Source organism: Rhopalosiphum padi, chromosome 3 (assembly GCF_020882245.1).
Source record: "Rhopalosiphum padi isolate XX-2018 chromosome 3, ASM2088224v1, whole genome shotgun sequence".
Taxonomy (NCBI): Eukaryota; Metazoa; Arthropoda; class Insecta; order Hemiptera; family Aphididae; genus Rhopalosiphum; species Rhopalosiphum padi.
In genome coordinates this window covers 53,798,104-53,822,249 of record NC_083599.1, presented here as the reverse complement: position 1 = coordinate 53,822,249, position 24,146 = coordinate 53,798,104, and the positions used below count along the sequence as shown (strand labels likewise).

At 27.3% G+C, this 24,146-nt stretch overlaps 1 protein-coding gene across 1 annotated transcript in view; it reads left to right on the top strand.

The window, feature by feature from the left end:
* The window catches only part of LOC132924257 (long-chain fatty acid transport protein 4-like), a 48,452-nt gene extending 24,563 nt beyond the window's left edge, over positions 1–23,889 (top strand). The window contains exons 2-12 of the mRNA XM_060988454.1: positions 1,624–2,027; positions 11,008–11,161; positions 14,063–14,300; positions 17,181–17,406; positions 17,857–18,058; positions 18,738–18,930; positions 20,486–20,629; positions 21,400–21,604; positions 22,896–22,986; positions 23,061–23,214; positions 23,283–23,889. Of these exons, the coding sequence (XP_060844437.1) occupies positions 1,624–2,027; positions 11,008–11,161; positions 14,063–14,300; positions 17,181–17,406; positions 17,857–18,058; positions 18,738–18,930; positions 20,486–20,629; positions 21,400–21,604; positions 22,896–22,986; positions 23,061–23,214; positions 23,283–23,437 (2,166 nt within the window). The 3' untranslated portion in view covers positions 23,438–23,889. The remainder of the gene's footprint in view (positions 1–1,623; positions 2,028–11,007; positions 11,162–14,062; positions 14,301–17,180; positions 17,407–17,856; positions 18,059–18,737; positions 18,931–20,485; positions 20,630–21,399; positions 21,605–22,895; positions 22,987–23,060; positions 23,215–23,282) is intronic.
* The last annotated feature ends 257 nt before the right edge of the window (positions 23,890–24,146 follow it).

The following is a 24,146-nucleotide window of genomic DNA, read 5'->3' as shown; positions in this document are numbered from 1 at the left end:
TAATGTTTTATAAATAGTTATTATTAGTAATAAACTAATAACCTTTGTAATAACTTATATTACTTAATTGGATAGAGCAATGCTAATGCACTAACAGTTTACTGGATAGGTACTCTCGGAATTATACGTATTTGCATGTTGAGTTATAGTACTGTATGCACGCGATTCAAAATATCGAATGTTTTATATCAATCTAAATTTTGTTTTACATATTTTGACGATTATTATTATTATTATTATTATTAGCCTATTGGTTCATAAATACATATTATAGGTAATATGTATATTTAACGTGTAATAAATCAACTATAGTTCAATTTAAAAGGATATTTTCGCATCATTTGTTTTCTTTTTTTTGACACACGCGCAACATAGCGAATTTGCATTCAGCAGAACCAATCGTGTGATGATATCTTTAATATTAGAATGTATTAACTATTTGAGTTATAACTAAACTTAAAATGAATAGTATTGCAACATATTTGCATGTTGGATATTTTACGGTATTTAAATAATGTTTATTCAAGTTATATTAAGTATGTAGAATATTACAATGTAAAAAAACCAATTTACTAGTACAGAAATATTGTTAACTTTAAGTAACGTGCGGGCCAGAAAGTGTGTTGACATCCTTCTTATGATAAATCTATTTTATTGGAGAAAAAATCAGTTGACATTGTTATTGTGATTATTAGTGGAAATGACAGTGTTAAGTATTTTGGTGTTTGAAGTTTGAATCTATTAAAAATATGTTTTTAAATTTAATTATTTGAGTTTTTCTTGTAAATATTAAAAAGTTTTATGTTGTTAAAATAACATTTTTTATCAAGTTTATTATGAAGTCTGAAATATTTAATGTACTACATATTTTGAATAGTTTTCCCTTGCATATTTCCATAATATTTCTAATTTTTTAAACACTTGTTATTTTATGTATTTATAGGTATATAAACCTAATATATGCATGTACCTCCTTTAATGGCTTTAATACTGAGTCGATATTCGATTTTTGAACATCAAAGAAATCGTTAGAAAAACATTCCGCTTCGAAATATTATATTATACATTTTATAATATATTATGTTGTCGTTTAAGAAAAAAAATTAGAAATAATATTTGAGACACTTATATTTACCGATAATAATATAATCGGGCCATTAGTGTAGGTACGTAGTAATATAAAAATACAGTATATTTTTTTTTATATACCATTTTATACTTAGTAAAATAATACAAAATATGTATTTAAAATTTAAAATTGTCGAATTATATATATATACTTTAGTATAATTAATTGTTATATTATACACATTTTATACGGTATAAAATTCGAAATCTTTTATTTCAAAAAAATTGTACTTGTAATTCCATAGAAATATGGAAAATTAAAGTTTGAAATTTTTTCATCGATTTAATTTTTACCTAACACCCTGCCTAACATAACCACTGAGCGCGAACAATTTTTAAAATGAATTTAATCTTTGGGTTTTCGTAGAAAAGTTCTGTATTGAATAAAATAATATTCTATTCCTATGCGTACATAATTTCGCGTCATTAAGTGTACGTGTTGTAGAAATTATAATGTCATAATATTATTATTATCATTATCGTGTTGTTCGACAGGAGTGGGACGTTGAAAAAGGTTTGCCGAGAGGAGTCGCTGCAGGTCTCGGCGACGACGGCCACGGCGGTAGCAGCAGCAGCGGCAGCCCGAACGCCCAAAACAACAATTGTTGCGACAGCACCGACGACGACGGCGTTCACGGCAAGCAGCGACTCGACGGCGGCGGCAACAGTAAAAGTACCGGTGGTGGCGGCGGTGGCGGCAGGGCACGCGGGGCGGTGTGCGTCGCGGTAAAAGTCATCGTCGCCGCAGCGGCGTTCACTGTGACGTGCGCGTTCGTATGGTACACTATGGGCCTGCCGTTCCTGTTGCAAGTCGTCGCGGTCGCGATCATCGCGTTCGTCGCCAGTGGCGGCTACAAACTCGTCTACCTGGTGTACCGCACCGCTCCCAGAGACCTCAGGTCAGTTCTAAAACGTCGTCCGCGACATCTGCGCGTGGTACACAACGACGATAATGTTATATAATACATAGTTATTACAATATATATTTACTATTTTTCTATATTATATATATATATATCTATTATATCGTATGTATATATTATCATGATGATTAATTGTATTATTGTTACCGGCCATAGGCGTAACTATATGACGTATAGGGCTTTAATTTATCGGTCGTGACGACGGAGAGCGGATGAGACTGAGGTCCTGACTTTTTTTTTTTAAAAAACAAAAAAATACGACATTGTGTCAGATTGTCAGCCTCGCGTACTTAAAACTCAATTTAAATATATTTTTTCTTTTTTTTTGCAACGTGCAAATGTATAACAGGTATATTTTTAATTAAATCGAACGAGAAAAGTATAATGATCACAATGTTACGCGTAGACACGCTTACCAAAAAATTCTCAGTTGGCTTCAAACAGTTTTTAAGTTCCCCCTCGAGTTACGCCTATGGTATTAAAACAAACGCGTTAGTATAATAAACATAATATATTATACATAACAGCATCACAGTGCATTAATGAGGGCACACGGAACAATAATATTATCGCGACCGAAAACGCCGCCGCCGCGAGTAGATTGTTATTACGATTATAATAATAATTATGGCGCGCATTCAAGACGATTAGATTTATTGTTATTTATTATTTATTATCGTCGGAGACCGGAGTCGTATATCGCGGGACGTGTGTCATTTCAATACATTCCTGACGACTACTGTCGTGTTTTCGCGACAAGTAGTTTTCCTAAAATGTTTTTGTTCGGAATTCGCACCGGCGTATCTAACGCATTCGCGTGAAGCCCGCCGATAGCGTGTAATAGTAATAAATAATAATAAAACGTAAATAACATCATATTATTTATTCGTGTAGAAAATTTGTATGTGCTATTATAGTGGAAAAACCAATCATAGAGTCCACCAAAATCAGATAAATACCTACTAACAACCGATAGTTAGCTATACGCAAATTATCGCACTAACTTTACAACTATCTTTTCAATTAAAAAAAAAAGTAATTTAAAATGTCGATTTTTGATTAATTTTACAATTGACCCGTTCCTAGGCCTGGACCCGGACCCGAAGTCCACCCTTCTCGGGATGCCTCTGATAATAATACGATGTAATATGATAATTAATATTATATCGAATAACACTGCAGTTACTGCAATAATAACCGACTTTCCTGTAAGATAACAATTTACTAACAAACGACGACTGTATTTTTTACACGTATATAGTATGTTTTTGTAATAACTATATACGTGTACGTAGTTCAAATGTCGTTCGTGATGTATTGTAGCACCCATTTCTCAATCGAAATCCATGAAGTCTTGAAATTATTTGAAAACCATAATTTATTAGTGTTAGTACGTTAGTTTTTAATGTGTTGATGGCAATATAAAAATATACACGTGGGTAATGGATTGTGCAGGCTAATGAGGTATTTATTAAGTGGATTTCCAAGCAATCGTGTCATTACTACCTGTAGTACACCTGTAGTATAATAATATGACGTCCTTGTATCTTAAACGTACTTCATCAACGTATTTCTTTTTTATCGTAGAGTAGTATATTATAATTTATATAAGTTAAACAATTTTTCACATGTCAGTTTTTTTTCTATGCCACGTTTTTAATCCGCGTAACTATAAGATCAGCCTGACCAAGTTCTCGCCTTTCTTTTTCTGTTTATTGAATGCACATTTCATATTAGATTTACAGTCATCGTCATAGAGTAAATACGCAATGGAATTCTCCTAGAATCAATACAATATAGTTTTTCAAAATAATCCTCTTACGTTTTCCTATTAGGTAACACAAATAGTAACACACTTGGTTATTCGTCAATATGTATAATATGTAGTGCAGTATAGTAAACTCATATTGATATAATATTTCGTCTAGTCGCAATTCAATTAAGTGTGTATGTATTACATTGTATAGTACCAAACCTTCGATGCGTTAGTGTAAGTAACCCATATTGGTCATATTGGTATAATTAATTCGAGTTTGATATTTTTAGTAAACACGACATTTTCTCTTTTGGGTTGTGAGTTTCCAAGTTTCTACTCTTATGACACATTCGTCCTAGAGTTTAATTGATATTGTATGCTTATATAAAAACGAATACACCTATATGTTGGATTGTACATGATACACTGTATACTTATGGCCATGTACAAATACACGTTGGATTTCAAACAAATCAAACAAGTTTTATTACGACTATACAACTGTTGACTAAGGTTAACTTGGTTTCACTCGAAGTCACATATCCAAATATACCGGTTGTCGGCCTAAAACTATATTTCGCGGGTGTATGCTTCCTAACCTTATTACATTAAGTTATATATAACACATCTAAAAGTATTATTTTTTTAAGATAACTGATACCTAACTATACACGAGTATTAATCGTTTTGTTGTATTTATAACTACTATACAGTCAGTATAGTTTTGTTTGTAAGCTTAAGTTATATATTGATTATATATAAAAAGTATATATAAAGTAAACTTTTAATTATGTACTGTGTTTTTATTCTAAATAACAGTAGGTATAAGTGATTATAATGGAAAAAATTATAATGAAAATCCTATATTTTTGTTTTCGCTGTTGTTAATATTTTATTCATATCATAAAATCAATGTTGATTGCAAATTCGTTTTTAATTGATTACACCTCATTTTTTATAACATTTAAACTTTAAATAAATTCGTCAACATTAAGCAGACGATTTAAAAAAACTTATCATATTTACTGAACTTTTCAGAACGACTATTCTACTACATAGTTGAATACATTAGCGTTCATTATTGAAAATTTTGTATTATGAAAAAATCATATTTCCTATTCACATAGTAGAATAAACGGCAAGTTAGCTTAAATAATTTGTCAACAAAAATAAAATAACAATAAGATCATACAACAATTATTTTTGTAAATACGTAATAAATAATGCATAATAGTTCGTTGAACTGCAAAGCTGAAGTAATGGAAATATTATATTAAACGCAATAAAAGTGTATTATAACATCAAACTAACATTTTAGATTTAAAACGTTTTAGGTATAGGAATAATTTTCTCATTACGAGGTTTGACGAATGATATCTTCTACAATAAACATTAATAATAATTACTGACTCGAAATGTATTTTGTGTGGCTGTGAAACTAAAAAATAATAACGAAACGTATTTACCGCGATTTTCATCGACCTAAGTCCTTCCTGATGTACTAGTTAGCCTACAGAACGACTCTCGATACACGCTTTTTTTATTGAAACTGGTTTATCTAGTATTACAAGATAATATTGTTAAGTCGGTCACGAGTGAAATATAGTAAGAAGCGTTATAATAATAAATAATAATATACGTATAATATATGAAGATATTAAACTGTTTTATTTGTTTCCTTATTTTACATCACTGCAGTTCCGATTACAGTTTTTTAAATTTCAGAATTGAATAAAATGTATTGGCCTGTATACCTAGTAAGTTTTTAAAATCCATATCATATAATTCGGGCACGTTTAATCAGAATTTTGGAGATTACGTGTTAACTATAAAAATCGCCTATGCGTGAAATCACAACTGCTAGTTTTATACATAAAACGAGCAGAGTATAATAATATGTATTATTAACATATTATGAGCATTACACATCATTTATGAACTCCGATATTCATACGATAAATTACTGTCATATTTCTACTTGTATAATGTATATACAAATGAAATCAGTTGAACCGACGCCGGAAAAAATTAACTCGAAATTATCATTTGAATAATAAACTTGTTGTGCGCACTATCTGTACTAAGTACATATACTATATATATATATATAAACTAGATGTATTAATATATTGTTTTATCGTTGACCAATAAAACTTTTTAATAAATTACTGAATTGTATAAAGCTTTTATACGATTTCCTATAAACCAAAACCTTTTAACTATTAAATTAATTCAACCGTAACATGATTTCATATTCATACAATTTGAGCGTGTAAACTCAACCTTTAAATACAACGGTCAATACGCTTAATAAATGTATTTCAATAAGCCATATTTGTCGATCCGCATCATATGTTTGTTCATAAAAATGTTAGGTATAAATATTTACCGTGTGTCGCATCCCTAATGTTCTATTGATTTTATTTTTAAACATTTTTTGATATGGCCTTTTTTTTACACACGCACTTGTGAACAAAATGTATGTATTATGCTAATTTAATTCATATATACATAATTTATTATTTAATTAATATACCTCTTAATTTGATTCGCTAGAAATATTATGTTTCGAAAATGTACTCTTATATACTGCTGGAATGCATATACGAGATATTTCTATATTTCTATTCAGGTGTAACTAAGAATGAGTAGAATTTCATAAAAATTATTTGATTTTAATAAACCTATAATGGATAACAGGTGAAATAGATCATCAGAATATATACCTAAACAAAAACATTATTCAACATATTAAATTTAAATTTAATTTACAAAACTGTAAGAAGATAAAATTTGAGTTTTTAAAATCGCTATTGTAATAAATAAATAAAAAAAAATGTTTTGAACTGTTGTCAAATGTCTGAATCGTGAAATTAGTACCTATATATTGATCAAAATGTTATTTCAATGATGATGTAATACCTTTTCAAGACAAGAATATGGTTTCTTACATAGAAATAAATAATTTCTTCAATAATTAAATAAAATAACCAAAACTATGAAATTTAAGTTACAGCTCATTAAGCTACAGTTTTAACTTTTTTTAAATTATTATTTAGTTATTTACTACATGTGACATGTCTTATCGCTTTTATTACACATAGTTTCTTGAATAAAAAAATGTAATAACTCATCGAACATTGTCGTCAATACTATGAACCTAAACTATCTGAATCTCCAATCTCATTTATAAACTAATTTGTATTCCAAGTGAATTTATTGTTCATACAGCTTTCAGTAATTTAATTTCTCCAAAAAGCTCATCCTGTACGTGATTTTTGTACGTTTTTCGCGTCGATTACATTATTGTATTTTGATAAATCTAATTCGTAAACATTGCCATTTAAATATTAGTTGTTCGTTTTTCTATTTTTTTAGTAAATCATTTATTTTATACTTGGAATTCAATACTTACATACTTATTTTCAGACTTTGATATGTTTTATTTTAGTTTATCCCTAAAATCATTTCACGTTTAGAATAAAATAATTTATACCTATCGGTTATTTAAAGCAATGAAATAGTTATTCAAACAAATGTGTATGCAAATACACCTACTAATTTATATTTATTTTAATTTGTTGCTGTTAATTTATTCACTCATTACTACTGTTAAAAGTATATCTTAACATTTTATTAAATATATCTCAAGTGTTGAAACCAAATTGCTTATTATTAGTATTGTTTTTGAAATTAATTGAAATTTTAGAATTTGATTGAAGTGTTGATTATTTATAAATGTTAAGTACATATTTATTTTCCATTTTAATTGATCAAGTTGTAAATTTAATAAATTTAATTATTTTAAATTAATTAAACTTTGTACAAAATAAGTTTTTTTTATTACCTGCTGTAACTAACAACAGCACTTTGAAATCTTTATGCCATAATGCACAGTAACAATAATTGTATACAATTACAAGTATAAATATTAATTATTATTGGGTAAAGTTTGACATTATATTTCTGCTTTCACAGGTAGAGAAATCTTGTACTTGAAGTTATATTTTAAATACTTGAACATAACGTATAATGCTATATAGAACAATAAATAAAGTTATAAAGAGTTAAAACATCATCGAAAAACGATCTGTCCAATATCTATACACTTATGAAAAAACCACTTGTTTTTTGTCATTCAAGTGTCTAAGTTCCACATAAAATTGAGATTATTGTATAAAGACATCTATGATTCAAAATTATAATGAATGAAAAAATTAATGTTTACTCTTATTTTAGTTCTTGAATTCGTGGTATTCAATAAAGGAGTGTACCTAACGCTAATCATGTTCGGTGCGGGAAAGTTTTAATTTAACATAATTTTTGTAAGCCAAACTTATGATTTATATGACTGTTAAAAATGCATTTAGATTGCACTTTTGTGTAGTATAAAAGTATAGAATTATTCAAAATGATTCATCCAGTTTCAAATGCTTATACATTTCAAGTTTTTAGGTTTAGAATGATAATTGATTCATTAACTAAAAGGATGTTATATCCGTATATTATGTTGTCTCCGTCTTATTATGATAACGTAAAGCATAGCAAATTTTCGTTCAGCGGAATCAATTGTATACTATTATCTTTAATATTAGAGCCAATTTACCTATTATCAAACTTAAAGATAATAACATTATCTATGACATCACATAGACTTTTATTGACATTTTAATTCTTAAGTGAGTTACAAGCGTTTTAAAGTTTTAATATTTTACATAACTATAACTCACTTAATAATTAAAATATCAATAAATACCTATGCGATATTAATACCTTTAAGTTTGATAATCGGTAAATTAACATTAACTTTAATAGTCTAATATTAAAGTTAATAGCATAAAATTGATTCAGCTGGACGTAAATTTGCTATGTTTTACATTTGTAAGACGGAGACAACACATTTGTACACGAGACCCTCTCAATAATATATAATAATGTTTAAAATTTTGTGTATGGAATTTATATTTATAAGTTCTATATGACTTACTTTCGTCATATGAACAACATCTAATAATGGATAGTTAAATTCATACTATACCTACTTGTTCCAGCATGTCTATTGTAATTGACTTTATCGATTTTTGTTGTTCCTGTATGGTTGATGGTAATGATGGTATCACGTGGGTAGACATTATATTTAACATAACCACAAAAGGAGAAGTCACACGTTGTAAAATCAGTTGACCTAGACTGCCGAGTGCTAAGCAACAGATAAATCATTTTGAATAAACCTAAAATAATAATACATACTATGCGTTTATACACTAACTACATCTTTCGTTTTAAGTTGAAGGGAATCTTTGACTGTTCGATTCTAACATATTATAAATCATATTATAAGTCATTATTATTTATATCGTTCTATAAAATACATCAAAATATTATGTGGTTTTAAATGAGCAAAATCTATGGTATAAAATTAATAGAATAAAAAAATATAATAAAACACTTAATATTTATCGATACCAATATAATATTAGGTATACAGTATACTTAATGCTTATCATATAAAAGTATACTAAATATGTTTTTGTAACGTTTATGGTAATAAATCACATTTTGTCTACAAACTGAACGGAGTCAATGTATTGATTTTACAATGATGTGTGTTTTTTTATTTTATTATTTTTATGTCTGTCATCACGTTTTGGAGTAGTAATAGTACTTTGATTTTTCACTCCAGCACCGTTTCTAAAAGAAAATGGAATCTAGTTGATAAATTTGTGGGGTCAAATGTAAAAATTTCCAATAGTTTTCAAAAGCGTCAGGAAAAACACTAAAAAAGTAACGAAAAAACGGGAATTCTTACGCATAACCAGTTTTTGACAAAATCGATTTTTTTATTTTGCTGTAATTCAAAAATGAATCATTGTACATACTTGAAATTTTCACCAAATGTTTATATTAGCGTTTTCTATTTACAATTAAATTTTTAAAATATTATGACTTTTTTAAAGCTATTTTTAGACAATTTAAATTTTCGATTTTTCTAAGTATTTTTTTTTTGAAATGCCGATTTGGTATTCCAAAAAATCTTAAAAATTTAATACAAAGTTTATTATAAGCTTTAGATACTTATCGTTTACGAAATATATCAAAATCGCGAAAATTTGCATGGCATTTTAAAGTTAAAAATTCATAAAATGTTGGTGATTTATACCTAAGGTTTAACCCAATACAAAGTTCTACATAAGTTTTTCTTCAAATTGCTGTAAAAATCTCCAGCGTCAATATAGTAAAAATTTTATGAGCGTATGAAGTTTAAATTTTTACAAAATAGCATAAAATAACGATATATCCTAAAATGATTTAAGATATTTATTGTTATTCAAAAAGTATGTCGTAGAAACTTGAAACTTTCACCAGCAGTTGAGATTGGCATTTTCTTCTCGTAATTTTCTTTTTAAAGTATTTCACTAAGTTTTATGCTAGTTATAGGCGTTTGAAATATTTGTTTTAATCTTGCCATATGGAAGTATACAAAACCTATCCTAAATCCTACTTGAAAAATAAATTACATGTATGAAAAAAATATATATTACAATTTAAATATATAAGTAATATATAATATATCTTAGACTGATAAATCATCTGAACGAATCGGTTTTCGTATACAATGATACCTATCATTGCATTCAAATTTAACACATCCATAACAATAACCGACTCGACATCTAATGCACCGCAGAGCGGTATCCACTTGCCTACCTTTTTTTGATTGGTTTCTGCCCTAATCTTAGTGCCGTAACCAGAGCGTTTAACCACTAAGAGACATGCCTGTCTACATCCGGAAAAATTTTTTTCAATTATTGATTTTTAAATGTAATATATAATATTTACATAACCAGGTATAATTATGATCAATTATAACTCGATCAAGATTATAGATAAAATTTACACACCAGCTATTATATTAAAAAGTTTAAAAACTAATTGATCTTGAAATATCAATTGATAATTATGCCAATAAAATTGCAAAATACTATATGCTTTTCGGAAGTTTCAAAAATAGTGGGAACTCAAAAATACAGTATCACATTATCATATTATATAATAATATATACACCCGTAAAATAATATTTTAGTCATGCCAAACGTTTTATTTTGGTATAAAACGAAGACTTTTTAGCATTGTGATTGTACAGTACCTATATATTTTAGTGATAAAGTTTGTATTATTATAATAATTTTTTTTTTCAGAGCGCTATGTCGTTTTTATTACTTTTTGTACACTGCGAAGAAATTGGGCAAGAAAAATTGGACGGTTGCAGATGTATTCAAACACAAAGTTGTAAAGAATACTCCGCACAAAGTGTTGTTCGTATTCGAAGACAAAGAATGGACTGCGCTGCAGGTTTGTGAAAAATATCGCCTTCTATATAGATATAATACGTCCCTGAAAAGAGGCAGTAATTTTATAGGCTCTGAAAGTATCGTCTCCGATAAATTGTAAAAAGACTCCGACTATCATAGAATAAAACACTTGTCAAGCATATAATATTACATTAAAAAAAAGGTTTTCTAAGTTTATACACTATAAAAAATATTGCAATTTATTCCATTATAATTGATTGAATATTTTAATTTAATTATAATTACGTTGTTCCGTTTTTCAATAATATATACATCAGTACATCACAGACAGTTTTAATTAATACCAATTTTATAGAACATGCAAAACAATATAAAAATGAAAATTAATTTAGTGACATATGTTATATATTATTTAGTTATTATAGTCCTGCAGATTTTAAGAGCAAAATAATTAATAAGATGCGATTGGTTAACATCATTTAGCCCTTTTGGTTCGATTTTTCTTCGAATTAGATAATTAATATTAATGTTACACCACCCATTTAAAAATAGTGATCATTGATGCATAAGGGCCTGATAAATAATTCACACTTTTCTTATGAGTCTCCATGCAATTTTAATGTGGCTGGTTAGATCAATGCATTTATTTTATTATTTTGATATTATACATTTGTACCAACTATTTAACTTGTATAATATTCAAAGATTCAAACACAAAATAAATAAATGTATATATTATCAAATAAAAGCTAATCAAAAGCTATCTGTGAAATGTAAAAGTTTAAATTTTTTTCAAATCAATAAAATCCTCAAAAGGAGTCTTATGTAGTTTTATGTTATTCTAATAATTTGTAGTTTATCGTTGTGGATGATGGTAAAATTAAAAGATCAAAGAACTAACTACAGAGTACAGACGAATAAGTAGATTCGTGTTTAACTGCTATAAATTTGTTTTTTATCAACGCTATTACCCAATTCTTAACATTTAATAATTTAATCATAAATCTTATTAAAAACGTATTATAAAAGTAAAAATTTATTAAATCACTTGAATTCGTATATATCTATTAAACAAGTTACAACTTGTATTCGGCGCAGGTTTGAATGAAAACTGTGTTCGTTTATGTTTGAATTATCACGCTAAGTTTGTTGATCAAATCATGGGCGCCGGGTTTTGTAATACTTGAAACTCAGACATCCCACAAAACTATAAAACTCGACGCCCGTAGGTCAAGTTATTAATCTATAAAAATCAAGGTTCTATAATATTGTATTTTGCATTTTTGCTGGCTTTTATTATTGATATTAAAAATTATAACATTAAAAGCAGTATTATTTATGATTTAAAAGTTTATTTTTTACTTTAATTTTTTAATCAAAACTTTTTTATTGGGATTAGTAAGCTTTAAATAAAATAAAAGTAAAAATAAATTGAATTTCTATTTGAATTGTTTAAACATATAGAATGAATACAATTACAAGATTAACAGATTTTTAATGTGATAAAGTTCAACTTTTATTTTTGTATACAAATTTATTGAGTTATTATTATTATATAGATGTGAAGGTAGTGTTTATTAAATTGTACTATACTAATTAAAATTTATTTTATTTTATTTTATTTTATTTACTCACATTATCCTAATATTAATTTGACAATTAAAATTGACTAATAATTATGTATACCTTTTACTATTTTAAAAATCAATTATTAATATAATAGGTAGGAGGGAGGTATTCATTTTTACAGAAAAATAGTTTCGATCTTAAAATTGAATGTCCTTAAAAATTAAGTCGTTTAATAAATGTCAGTATGTTGATGGCTGTTATGATATATTAAAGGAAGTAAAACAATTAAATTAAAAAAAAAACTTGTTTGTGGTGTAATTTTCAAAATTAATACTTATGATTGAGTATCAGAAATACATTAATCATATTATTATGTTATTCAAATACAAATAAAATAATAACGATTTAAAGGCTGCTGCTTAAGAATAAAAACCCGTTTTTATATTTAGTGGTAGGTTTAGTACTGAACCTTGGTTTTATTTTTCATGGTTACTCGATAATTCAAACCCGGTTTAGCCTCTTTGGAGCTTTAACAGGACCTAGTTAAATCGATTTTGTATAACATGTTTTCTTATATTATATCTAATTATATCCATGACTCATCGAATATATAAGATGATACTTACTATACTTGAAGTTTTTTATATGTTTAACATGAAAATAAAAGAACAGCCTGTATAATATATCATATACATAATGACATAATATATAAAACATTATCTGTAGGTATATGTATAACAATTATAACTTTAAATAAATAAACGAAAAGTGGTCTAAAAAACATATATAGATAATAGATATACGGCAACTCTTTTTAATACAAATAAATGTATTATCTTACAACTTACAAATCGTATAGGTACATCGATGAGCTACGGTTACACGTTTTAACAATTAAACTTTTGCTCATTACTTATCATTCTCTTTAATCACATAATGATTTATATGGGTGCCACTGAAATGTTTAAGAATTACATTTTATCAAATTTTACAGAAAAGTTAAATGTCTTAAAAAAATCCACAAATGTAAGTATTGTCGTAATATTTTTTTACGATTTGTTTGTGTTATACATTTTAATAATACATATGTATATATACAAAACATTTTTTTTTATCTAGTTACCACTGTAAATAATATATAGGTATATATAATATATATATATAATTAAATTATACCGTACGAATTAGAACACTTAAGAATGTTTTATTTTTATTTATGATCTAAATGTATTGCCTAATATATACGACATTTTTAATTGAGACCCATACTTTGAAACCTTAAAAGATTGCGTTTCTGCAACTTTTTTCGTCTAGTTGTAGTATTGTTCATATATTTACGTTGTGTTAACATTATTGAAACATGTTCTAACAGGTTGAAGAATACAGTAACAAAGTGGCTAATGCCATGTTGGAGAAAGGTTTCAAGAAGGGCGACGTGGTCGGGCTACTGATGGAAAACCGACCTGAGTTTGTAGCCACCTGGTTAGGCATGTCCAAAGTGGGCATTGTAAGCGCGCTAATCAATTACAACCAGAGGCTGGTGTCGTTGGTCCATTCCATCAAAGTGGCCAACTGTATGGGTTTGATTTACGGATCCGAATTGACAACGGGTAAGAATATAGGCTATAGTTATCATAAGTTTACATGGTGACGTTAAAACGGTTTTAAATATACAGATAATTGTATTTTACCGCTGCAACTCGTTTGCGCACATTCAAAATTTTTTACCTGAAAATCGATGACTCGTTTGCGCACAACTACAACACATTCACACACATGTGCTGCAGTACAAATTATCAAATATTTTATAGCAATATTATATTATAAGTGTAGATTATATCATTGTGATTGTGTAGATCATATCATTTTGGATTTTCTAAACTACTTTTAGGATAGTTTTAGTAGGTATGGTTCAGTTTCAGTACATTTGTGGCTAGTATGTTGGACGACGTAAACTATTTAATATGGACGTAGAAATTTCTAATATTTTTGAAACTCGGCGAGGAAAACGATGTTTTAATATTGACAATTATAAATTTAGTGAGTATCGTGTTTTAAATTTTTAATGAATGGAAATTTTAATTTTAGATGTACTAATAAAAAATGTTCTGCGAGTGTTATTGTTAATAAATTAAATAAAATAATAAAAGTTACTAACTCCCGTAATCATGAAGAGTATAATAATCGAACAATCACGAGAGAAATAATCAGAAGTACTGTTAAACATGTGCAGAAAACGATTTGTATATAAAACCAAACAAATTAATAACAAATAAATTTAAGTTTGAAACAGACAGTCCTAAGCTTGTTAAAGTGAGAAGGAAATGTGTGCGCAAACGAGTTCTGACAATAGTGATTTTTGTCACAGGTAACCAAAATATATGTGCGCAATCGAGTTGTGTATTTTTGCGCAAACGAGTTGTAAAAAAGGTAAATGTACGCAAACGAGTTGTAGCCGTATTTTACTGGTATAAAAATGAAATTTAACCCTTAAGTAGGGAAGCGGAAAGCACCCGTGGATATAAAACCGTTTTAACATCACTTCCGGTATTAAAATCCTATTCTTGAATGCATTTAAACCCATTCTCTTTAACATTTTCTTCTAAAGATTATCTTCAACTTTTAATAAAAATAAAAATAATTTTCTTCGTTAAAAATATCTAGTTATTTACTTATTTTCGAAATGTAATCATTTTAGTCGTACAAAGTTGTTTACAAAATATTTTCAATTTGATAAACATTTTATTATATTGGATATTTAGTTCAACTTCTGTAATAAGAATTATTTAAGTTTACACGTGTGGAACGCTCAATATAGTATAATATTACAATAATATGCTTACTACCTTTTACCAGTTCGTGTAACTTTAAGCCCTGACGTTACGACGTAAACGTATTAAATGAAACAGTAGTTGCAAATAATACTGCAGGTTAATAATTTTCATTGAATTCTTAATTTTAAATATTAAATGAAAAAAACCTTATTTAAAAATAATAACAAACCTGATTATTCACGATTCTTATAACTTTTTATATGTTATATACCGATTTCAGATCGAAACTTATAATAATAGATACACAGAGATTGTGTAAAAATTTAAATTTTAAATGAATATTAAACAAAAGTGGTTTATGTATTTTAATAATTTTATTTAAATATAAGAATAACTATTGTGGAGTCTTGTATTTAATTTTCAATAATTTTGACCCAAGCTAATAGTTTTTTATTGACTTCTATAGAAAAAATACTAAGTAAAATCAAAAATGTATCATGTCTATATTTTTGCATGTATAAAGTATAAAATTAAAAACTATATAAAGTAGGTATATGTGTAGTATTCTATGTAACTTTTAAAAGTATCTACGATTATTCGTTTTTGAATTACAACAAAAAATAAAAATCTTTCGTAGAGAATACTTGTAGTTATCATATAGGTAAGTATCGTAAATAATGTCGTAAACATTTTAACTATAAACGGTCATAAAAAAATTATTAACTTTCTGATAGACATTTTTAATACGGGTTGAAAAACTTATAAAGTAAGAACCTTGTATTAAATTTTCACATCTTAGTTATGAACAGAAAGGTTATTATGAATTTCTAACTACAAAATAATTTGTAATAATTTTCAAGATTTTGACAAATAATATTATTAAAATTTTTACTTTAAATACTTATAAAATAGTAATTAAATTGTAGAAGTTTTTAATTAGAAAATTAACATTTTAATACGAACCTTATATTAAATTTTTACCGATTCATAGATGTTTTCAAAAATATTTCATGCATACAAAATTATCATATAAATAGTTAGTAAAAATTTTAAGTTTCTACGGTTATTTGCTTTTGAATTATAATAAAATAAAGAAATAAATTTTATCGAAGATTGATAAAACTGCGTAAAAATTCCTGTTTTTTCTTGTTTTTCTCAATTAATTTATAAAATATTGGAAATTTTTTTATTTTGACCTCTTTAGAGTACAGATTAGATCCAATTTACTATCCAATACCACCTTTAAATTTGAAAATCTAACCATTTTTACGACTTCTTATTGTGTATACAGACATAAAAAAAAATTATTATTTTGAAATGAATATATTCATCGTTCTGTTCAAAATCTAACATTTATTAAAAATGTTTTGAATTTATGTAAAGTAAAACTTACAAAAATAAACCTTAGATTTTATAAAAAGAAACTTTTTCAATTTATTTTTAATTACAAGAATCTTATCTTTCGTTAAATTAGGGTCTTGAAAAATATTAGAAAATTGTTTGTATATTTTATTACATATTTTAACAAAATTAAATGTATATTTTAGTATTTTATTATTTTATTGAGTATATAAATCTTAGCCTTAATTAAATTATATTACACAATATTTATTATAATTGCCTCTGTGATATAGTCATCATATAATAACTTCTTAACAAGTATTTTTTTTTTTTTTTAATACTAATTAAGATAAATGGAATAAAAACTTTTTTCAGACATCGAAGATATCAAAAATGATCTGGATAAAGATATAAAACTGTTTAGATGGTCGAGTACTCCGCCGCCCACTAACGACGGTACTTACTTGAACCACATTCTGGACAAATCATCGCCGTCCGCTCCCAACCCGCCAGAAAAACCCGGTTACAACGACAAATTGCTTTACATTTACACATCCGGTACTACGGGTTATCCGAAAGCAGCCATCATTACCAACGTCAGGTATAACGAAAATTGACATTTTTGCGATGATTTTGACAGGCAGTGTCTGTATGAATTCACTCAGTGGCGACGCGAATTTGTTGTACAAGACAACAAACAATTATTTGAGCCACCAATCCACCAATTTATTAATAAAAATTCCCTTTTTCATACATATTTTTTATATATTACATTTTTTTAATTAAACAAAGCTAGTTTTTACAAATATTTAAGCTTAAGTCAACACATCTACCTTAAGTATACTTAGTCAGTAGCTCATCCTATCTAAAATCCACCCATCTAAAAAAAAAAAAAAAAGCTAAGTTTCAAGACTCGTAGAACTATCCTCGCACACGCCACGTGAATTTTTCACGAAGTTATATGTAATGGTGTAATACCTCCATTAAATCGATTGAAAATCAAATACACAATGGTATTTTAAATCAATCATTTTTGTACTCGTTGTTTTAGGTATATTTTCATCGCTGGTGCTTATGCGTATCAAGTGGGCCTCAAATACAGCGATCGGTTCTACACGCCATTGCCATTGTACCACACAGCCGCTGGCATAATGTGTATCGGCCAATCGCTACTTTATGGCTGTACCACAGTCATACGGAAAAAGTTTTCCGCTTCCGGATACTTCCAAGATATTTCCAAATACAACTGTACCGTAAGTTATTGTTTTCTATTGTATATAAATAAATTATTATATATAAGGTAACGCCATGTTTATCCTTGCTAATTATTTTTTTTCCGATTAATGTATATGTTTTAAATTACATTTTTTTAAATTATTATCTTCTTACTGCAACAATTTTTATAACTCATATAACTTTTGTTGGTTTATAATATTTAATTTCGAAACAAAAATATATGTAGGTATTCTAAAAACCTGAAACACTAAGTGCTAATTATATATAATATTATATATTGTATATAATATATATAATTATTATTGTATATAATATGTGCTAATTATATTATGTAAATATTTTAAAAGTTTAATTTCTAATTTGTCGTTGTTTATTATGAATAGGAAGATAATTCTTAAAGGTGGATATGTAATGCTAAAGTTTTATCCACACTGAGGGCCGGAAGAAGGGTCTAAACGGCTCTTTACAAAATGAAACACATTTTTACATACATTTAATATAGAATTTTTGTAAATTAAATTATAAATTTCGAGCGCAGCGATATCAAATTTTTAGTTGAAATTTAAGTCTAAAATGTCATTATTCACGACCCCTTACAAATATGTTTTGACAACGGTTCTGAACCAATATCGCTATCTTATTATGTCAGATTTGTATAATCGATGCATTTATTTTAACTATGTCCGTATACTACAGGCGGGTCAGTACATCGGTGAAATGTGTCGTTACATTTTAGCCACTCCACCCAAAGCTGACGACACCAACCATAAATTGAGAATCATATTTGGAAACGGACTGAAACCTCAGATTTGGAAAGAATTCGTGTCCAGATTCAACGTACCACGGGTCGCTGAGTTTTATGGATCAACGGAGGGAAACGCAAACATAGGTAAGCTCGTTCAATAAATTTTATCCTCCACGAAAACAAACTTTGTGAAAACTTTTACTATGTATCACAAAAAAATTTATTGGGTACTAAAAAATAAAATAATAAGTAACTTATCAAACATACTTTGAAAATTGCACTCTAATATTATATAAAATGATAATAGATGGATAGAATGCTGAAGTCTCTACGATTATTATTTATTGAATCGCAACTAAATATTGTTGAAATATAAATTTAAATATATCCAATTTTATCAAAAGTTTAATTTTAATGTTTAAAGTCTAAACTTTAAAAACATAAATAGAAATATTGACTAGATTTTTTCGATATTTTTTCTGCTTTGAAAACAATTTTAAGAAGTTTTGTACACAACTGTAAAGCTTTTTACTAGTACAATAAGTTGTATCGACATTAATTAAAAATAAACTTAAAATGTTTAATGATTATGAGTAAATAGCAAAAAAAAGAAATAACCAAAATATTTTTTATATTATTTAATATCTACAAAATGCTAATAAAAACATTTGATGAACATTTCAACATTTCAAGTCTCTACAGTAGTTCCTTCCTGAATTAAAATAAAAACAAAATGTATTTTGTTGAAAATGTGCTAATAAAAACCTCAATTTTGAATATTGAATCAAATCGTATACAAAAAAACACACACACACACACACACACATATACGTCGATATAAAATCACTACATTCCTTGTTTCACTATGAAAAATTATAATTGATTATATTTACATTAAAATGAAATGTTCTCATTACATGCTATGTATAATAAATTAATAAAAACCTTAAAAAGGTCATTGGTTGTTAAATAATTGGTTTGTCCATAAAATTGGAAACATTTGGTAACTACCACGATGATCATTATTATAATTTGACTTTTAAAATGGTGGTCTTGAGGTTTATACACATTAATTAATTACAACTTTTTGGTTTTGTAAAATAAAGTTTAATTTTAAGATAAATATTTAATGTACGTAATATCCTTTCTCTATGTAAGTGCTCATATGAACATTTGAAACTAGCAACGATTCACATTTTAACTTTTTCAATTATTAAAACAAATTTGACTATAAGCTCTACACCCTTGAGCTTAACAATACTCTGCAGCCTGAATACTCGTCTTCTATCTGAATTGAAACTACAGTGATTGCCGATTTTACTTTTAAAATATTGACTAAAAATAGATTAATATATTATATTAATTTTCAAAATTCACGAAATTATCAACTGGTACGAATACCTCTACTCTATAGTCGATTGTATATATAGATTAGGTATTAGTTTATTATCATATGAGGCTCAGCATTATTCATATACACAGCCTCAGAGGCTGTACGAGTATGTATGCATAATGAACATAACATATTTATTTTAAGTTTTGTTTAATTTTAAACCAGTCACGTTAGTAGTTTCAAACCATTTATTTGAACCTTTCACTTCAACCTCCCTTCCCATCATAATAACACCACTACCAATGTTACAGTTGTATTTATGTATATTAATTATATTATAATGTTTATTATTTTCTTTCTTTGCAGCAAATACGGATAACACATTCGGAGCCATTGGCTTCGTGTCTAGACTGATACCCAGCATATACCCGATATCGATTATACGGGTAAACCCAGAGACGTGCGAACCCATTAGAAACGCTGAAGGACTTTGCACAAGATGCAACCCAGGTATGAACGAATTAGCAGCAACTCGAGCTCGAGTACCAGCTCATCCGCTATCGTACTCACTACTCATGTATTTTAATTTATGTTTTTATAACATACCAGTATTAAATACTAAACCACATTAAACTACTTACTATATATTTACAAAATATGTGGACGTTAGAAAATCACTCTTAGTCTCAGTGAAGTGTGATGTTTTTCAAAAATATATTTTCACAAAGTTCGGACTTTAAAATAGGTAGATACCCATATACTTCCCGAAATCCTATAATTTTTTATTCCGCAGCATAATCTATAACAAAAATACATAATACGTTTTTAAAAACGCCGATGTATATAAATGTTGAATGACATTTTTATCATCATGAATAAGCCCTAAATGTTTAGATTGGAGGAATACTCAATGGTATTTTTATTTTTTAGTTCAGTAGTACGTGTCTACGCTTATCCAAACCTAAAATACTTATATACTTAGAATAAATAAATATGTTAAAAATTCGATACTTTAACCTAATACGTATTCGTTTCATTCATATTATGGAATTACAAATAAGGGCTAACATTTTATTACAAAACAATCACCTATAATCACCATTGTGATAATAAATGTTTTTATTTCAAAAATTTACCTACAGTTGTATAATAATGGCTCTGGCCGTGTTATTTGAAAACACATTAATTGACCAAATACGAATGAAAAAATGATTTGTCCAAAAAATTACACTGTTATGTATAATGTAAGATCATCGTTGATAGCATCGAAATTCTTTCAGGTGAACCGGGTGTGATTGTTGGCAAAATCATCTCAACCAACCCGTCCAGACAGTTCTTGGGTTACGTTAACAACGAAGAATCGGAGAAGAAAGTTGTGCGTGACGTGTTTGACAAGGGAGACGCCGCCTTCCTGTCCGGCGATTTACTCGTAGCTGACGAATGGGGCTACCTTTACTTCAAAGACAGAACCGGAGACACATTCAGGTAAACACGTACATCCGATACAGGCATAGATAATCATTTTCACAAGGAAGTATAAAATATGAGGATGGACAAGTGTCGCTCGAGTGCGTCCGGTTATATATATCGTACCCTTTTAATGGCCAAGTATGTCTGCGATAGTACCGCTAATAATTTTGGTATATCCAAGCGCGCCTGCAGTAATGTTATTTCTGATAATATACCTACTATAATGATACCCATAATATTAATAGTCGTACTTCCCTTCCCAGTCATTATACATGGGCAGAAATGAGCAGTAGTAATGGACCAACCACAAATGCGTGCGAGAGCTTCCATTTAAAATGTATTCGTGTTTATATACAACTCATTTAAACATACTATATATTTTCTTAGAAATATTAAAAAATAAAATAAAAAAATGTATCGATCAACAAAAAAAAAAATGTAAATTAACTGAGGACAATATAAAAATATATCTAACTCAACAAATATCTAGATTCAGTTTTTGTGAAGACTATATGGCATTGAAAAATATAAAAATTAAAAATGACTAATGAGAGAAATATTACTAAATTAAACTTTATCAATTGTCAAAAAAACATAAAATACAATTACTAGTACAATAATTGTTGTATCATAATACATAATAAGTAAAAACAAAAATGATTTTGTTAATATTATGAAATCAAAATTTAACAATGTGAAATAATATATAGTAAAAATATGTAAATAATTAATATAATATGAACATAAATATTTTTAATAGTATTTTTTACCATTCCAACCCAGTTAAATGGGTCGCAATATATTTTATTTATAATATAAGACGTTATATGTTTTGATAAAACTAGCTCAAATAGGATCTTTCCGACTTCCAACGTGTAATCGCCCTGATAGTATTAATATAAATAGACAATTATTATAATTTATAATCATGACTGTTTTTTTGTTGTTATAATGCACTAAAATGTATTAGTATCTAAAGATCTATATGCATCAGATTTAGAACGAATAATTGGGTAACTGATATAGGTGCTATATGTTAGTGCTGAAAAAATTGTAGTATTAAAGTTTGAGAAAATGATACTCGTAGATAATAATAATAAAAATAACTATCCGCATCAATTTTCTTAAACTATTGCAGTTATTTGAAGTGCCATTAAAAGCATTCAACATTTTTGGCAGTTTTTTTTCATTTAACTAAAATTGAATAACTTATAATAGTTATAATTTTATACCTAACTAACTAATCTAAGGTGATTCGTTGAGAAAAAAAAATGAAATAAAACATTTTATTTGTTGATTGTTGCAGATGGAAAGGTGAAAATGTTTCTACAGCTGAAGTCGAAGGAGTTGTTAGTAATATTGCTGGTTATCGTGATTGTGTTGTCTATGGAGTAGAGGTAGGCATTTTACATGTTTAATACTAATTACTAACCATTATGAAATTGTTATTTTAATTTTATTTTTTATCCAGGTGCCGAATTCTGAAGGACGTGCTGGTATGGCCGCTATTGTAGACAAGGATAATACTTTAGATGTATCCACGTTGTCAACTGGATTACAGAAAGCTCTGCCAAGCTATGCACGACCGTTGTTCATAAGAAAACTCAATGAAGTTGAAATGACCGGTAAATTATTGTTTTTTCCAACATCAATTGACCAAAAAAATTACTAAATTTATATATTTCTGTTTCAGGTACATATAAATTGAAAAAAATAGACTTACAAAGAGATGGATATGATATTGGACGGATTAAGGATCAACTTTACTACTGTAACAACAAGGGTATTTACCAAGAATTGACTAGTGAAACTTATTCAGATATTTTATCAGGAAAAATTAGGTTGTAATAAAATTGTAAGATTAGTAGATAAATATAGGTTGTTTTAAAAAAAAAAAAACATATTTATCATTTTATTATATGTTATTGTCTTGCCAATTAAACTATGTTATAATTACACAAATAGCTTATACAATTGTTTATACATAATGTAAACTATCGCAATATTTTATGTTTTAGACAGATATATTAATTTAATTTTGCAATTTAGTTTTGCTCAAAATGTCGTTACTTAAAATATTATTTATGTTTTTAACTTTGTATTATTATTTTTAAGTATAACATAACTATTTATTATTTATCATTTGTTATTATTATTATATTTTATTTTGTGTAGGTGCCTTTTAATTCATACAATTTTACTATATTATAAGAGTACATTTATTATCTATATGTCACAATACTCATTTACGTGAATTAATTGATTGCCTTAAACAGAATAAAATCTATGCGATTACCATACATTTTAATATACCTATTATTTACATTTTTTTGGAGGCATAAAGTTCTTAAATAAAAGATCAATGGTTTTGTTGAGTATATTACTACGTTAATACTAATACTAATACTAATTAGAAATGTATAAATATCGATTACCAAGAGTACCTTAGTGTTAAAATGTTGTAAATCGTATTTAAATATTACAAAATGGATACCTAATAAATGTTGATAATACAAAAGATCACATAATTAAAATAAAATGTAATAGTAACTAATCA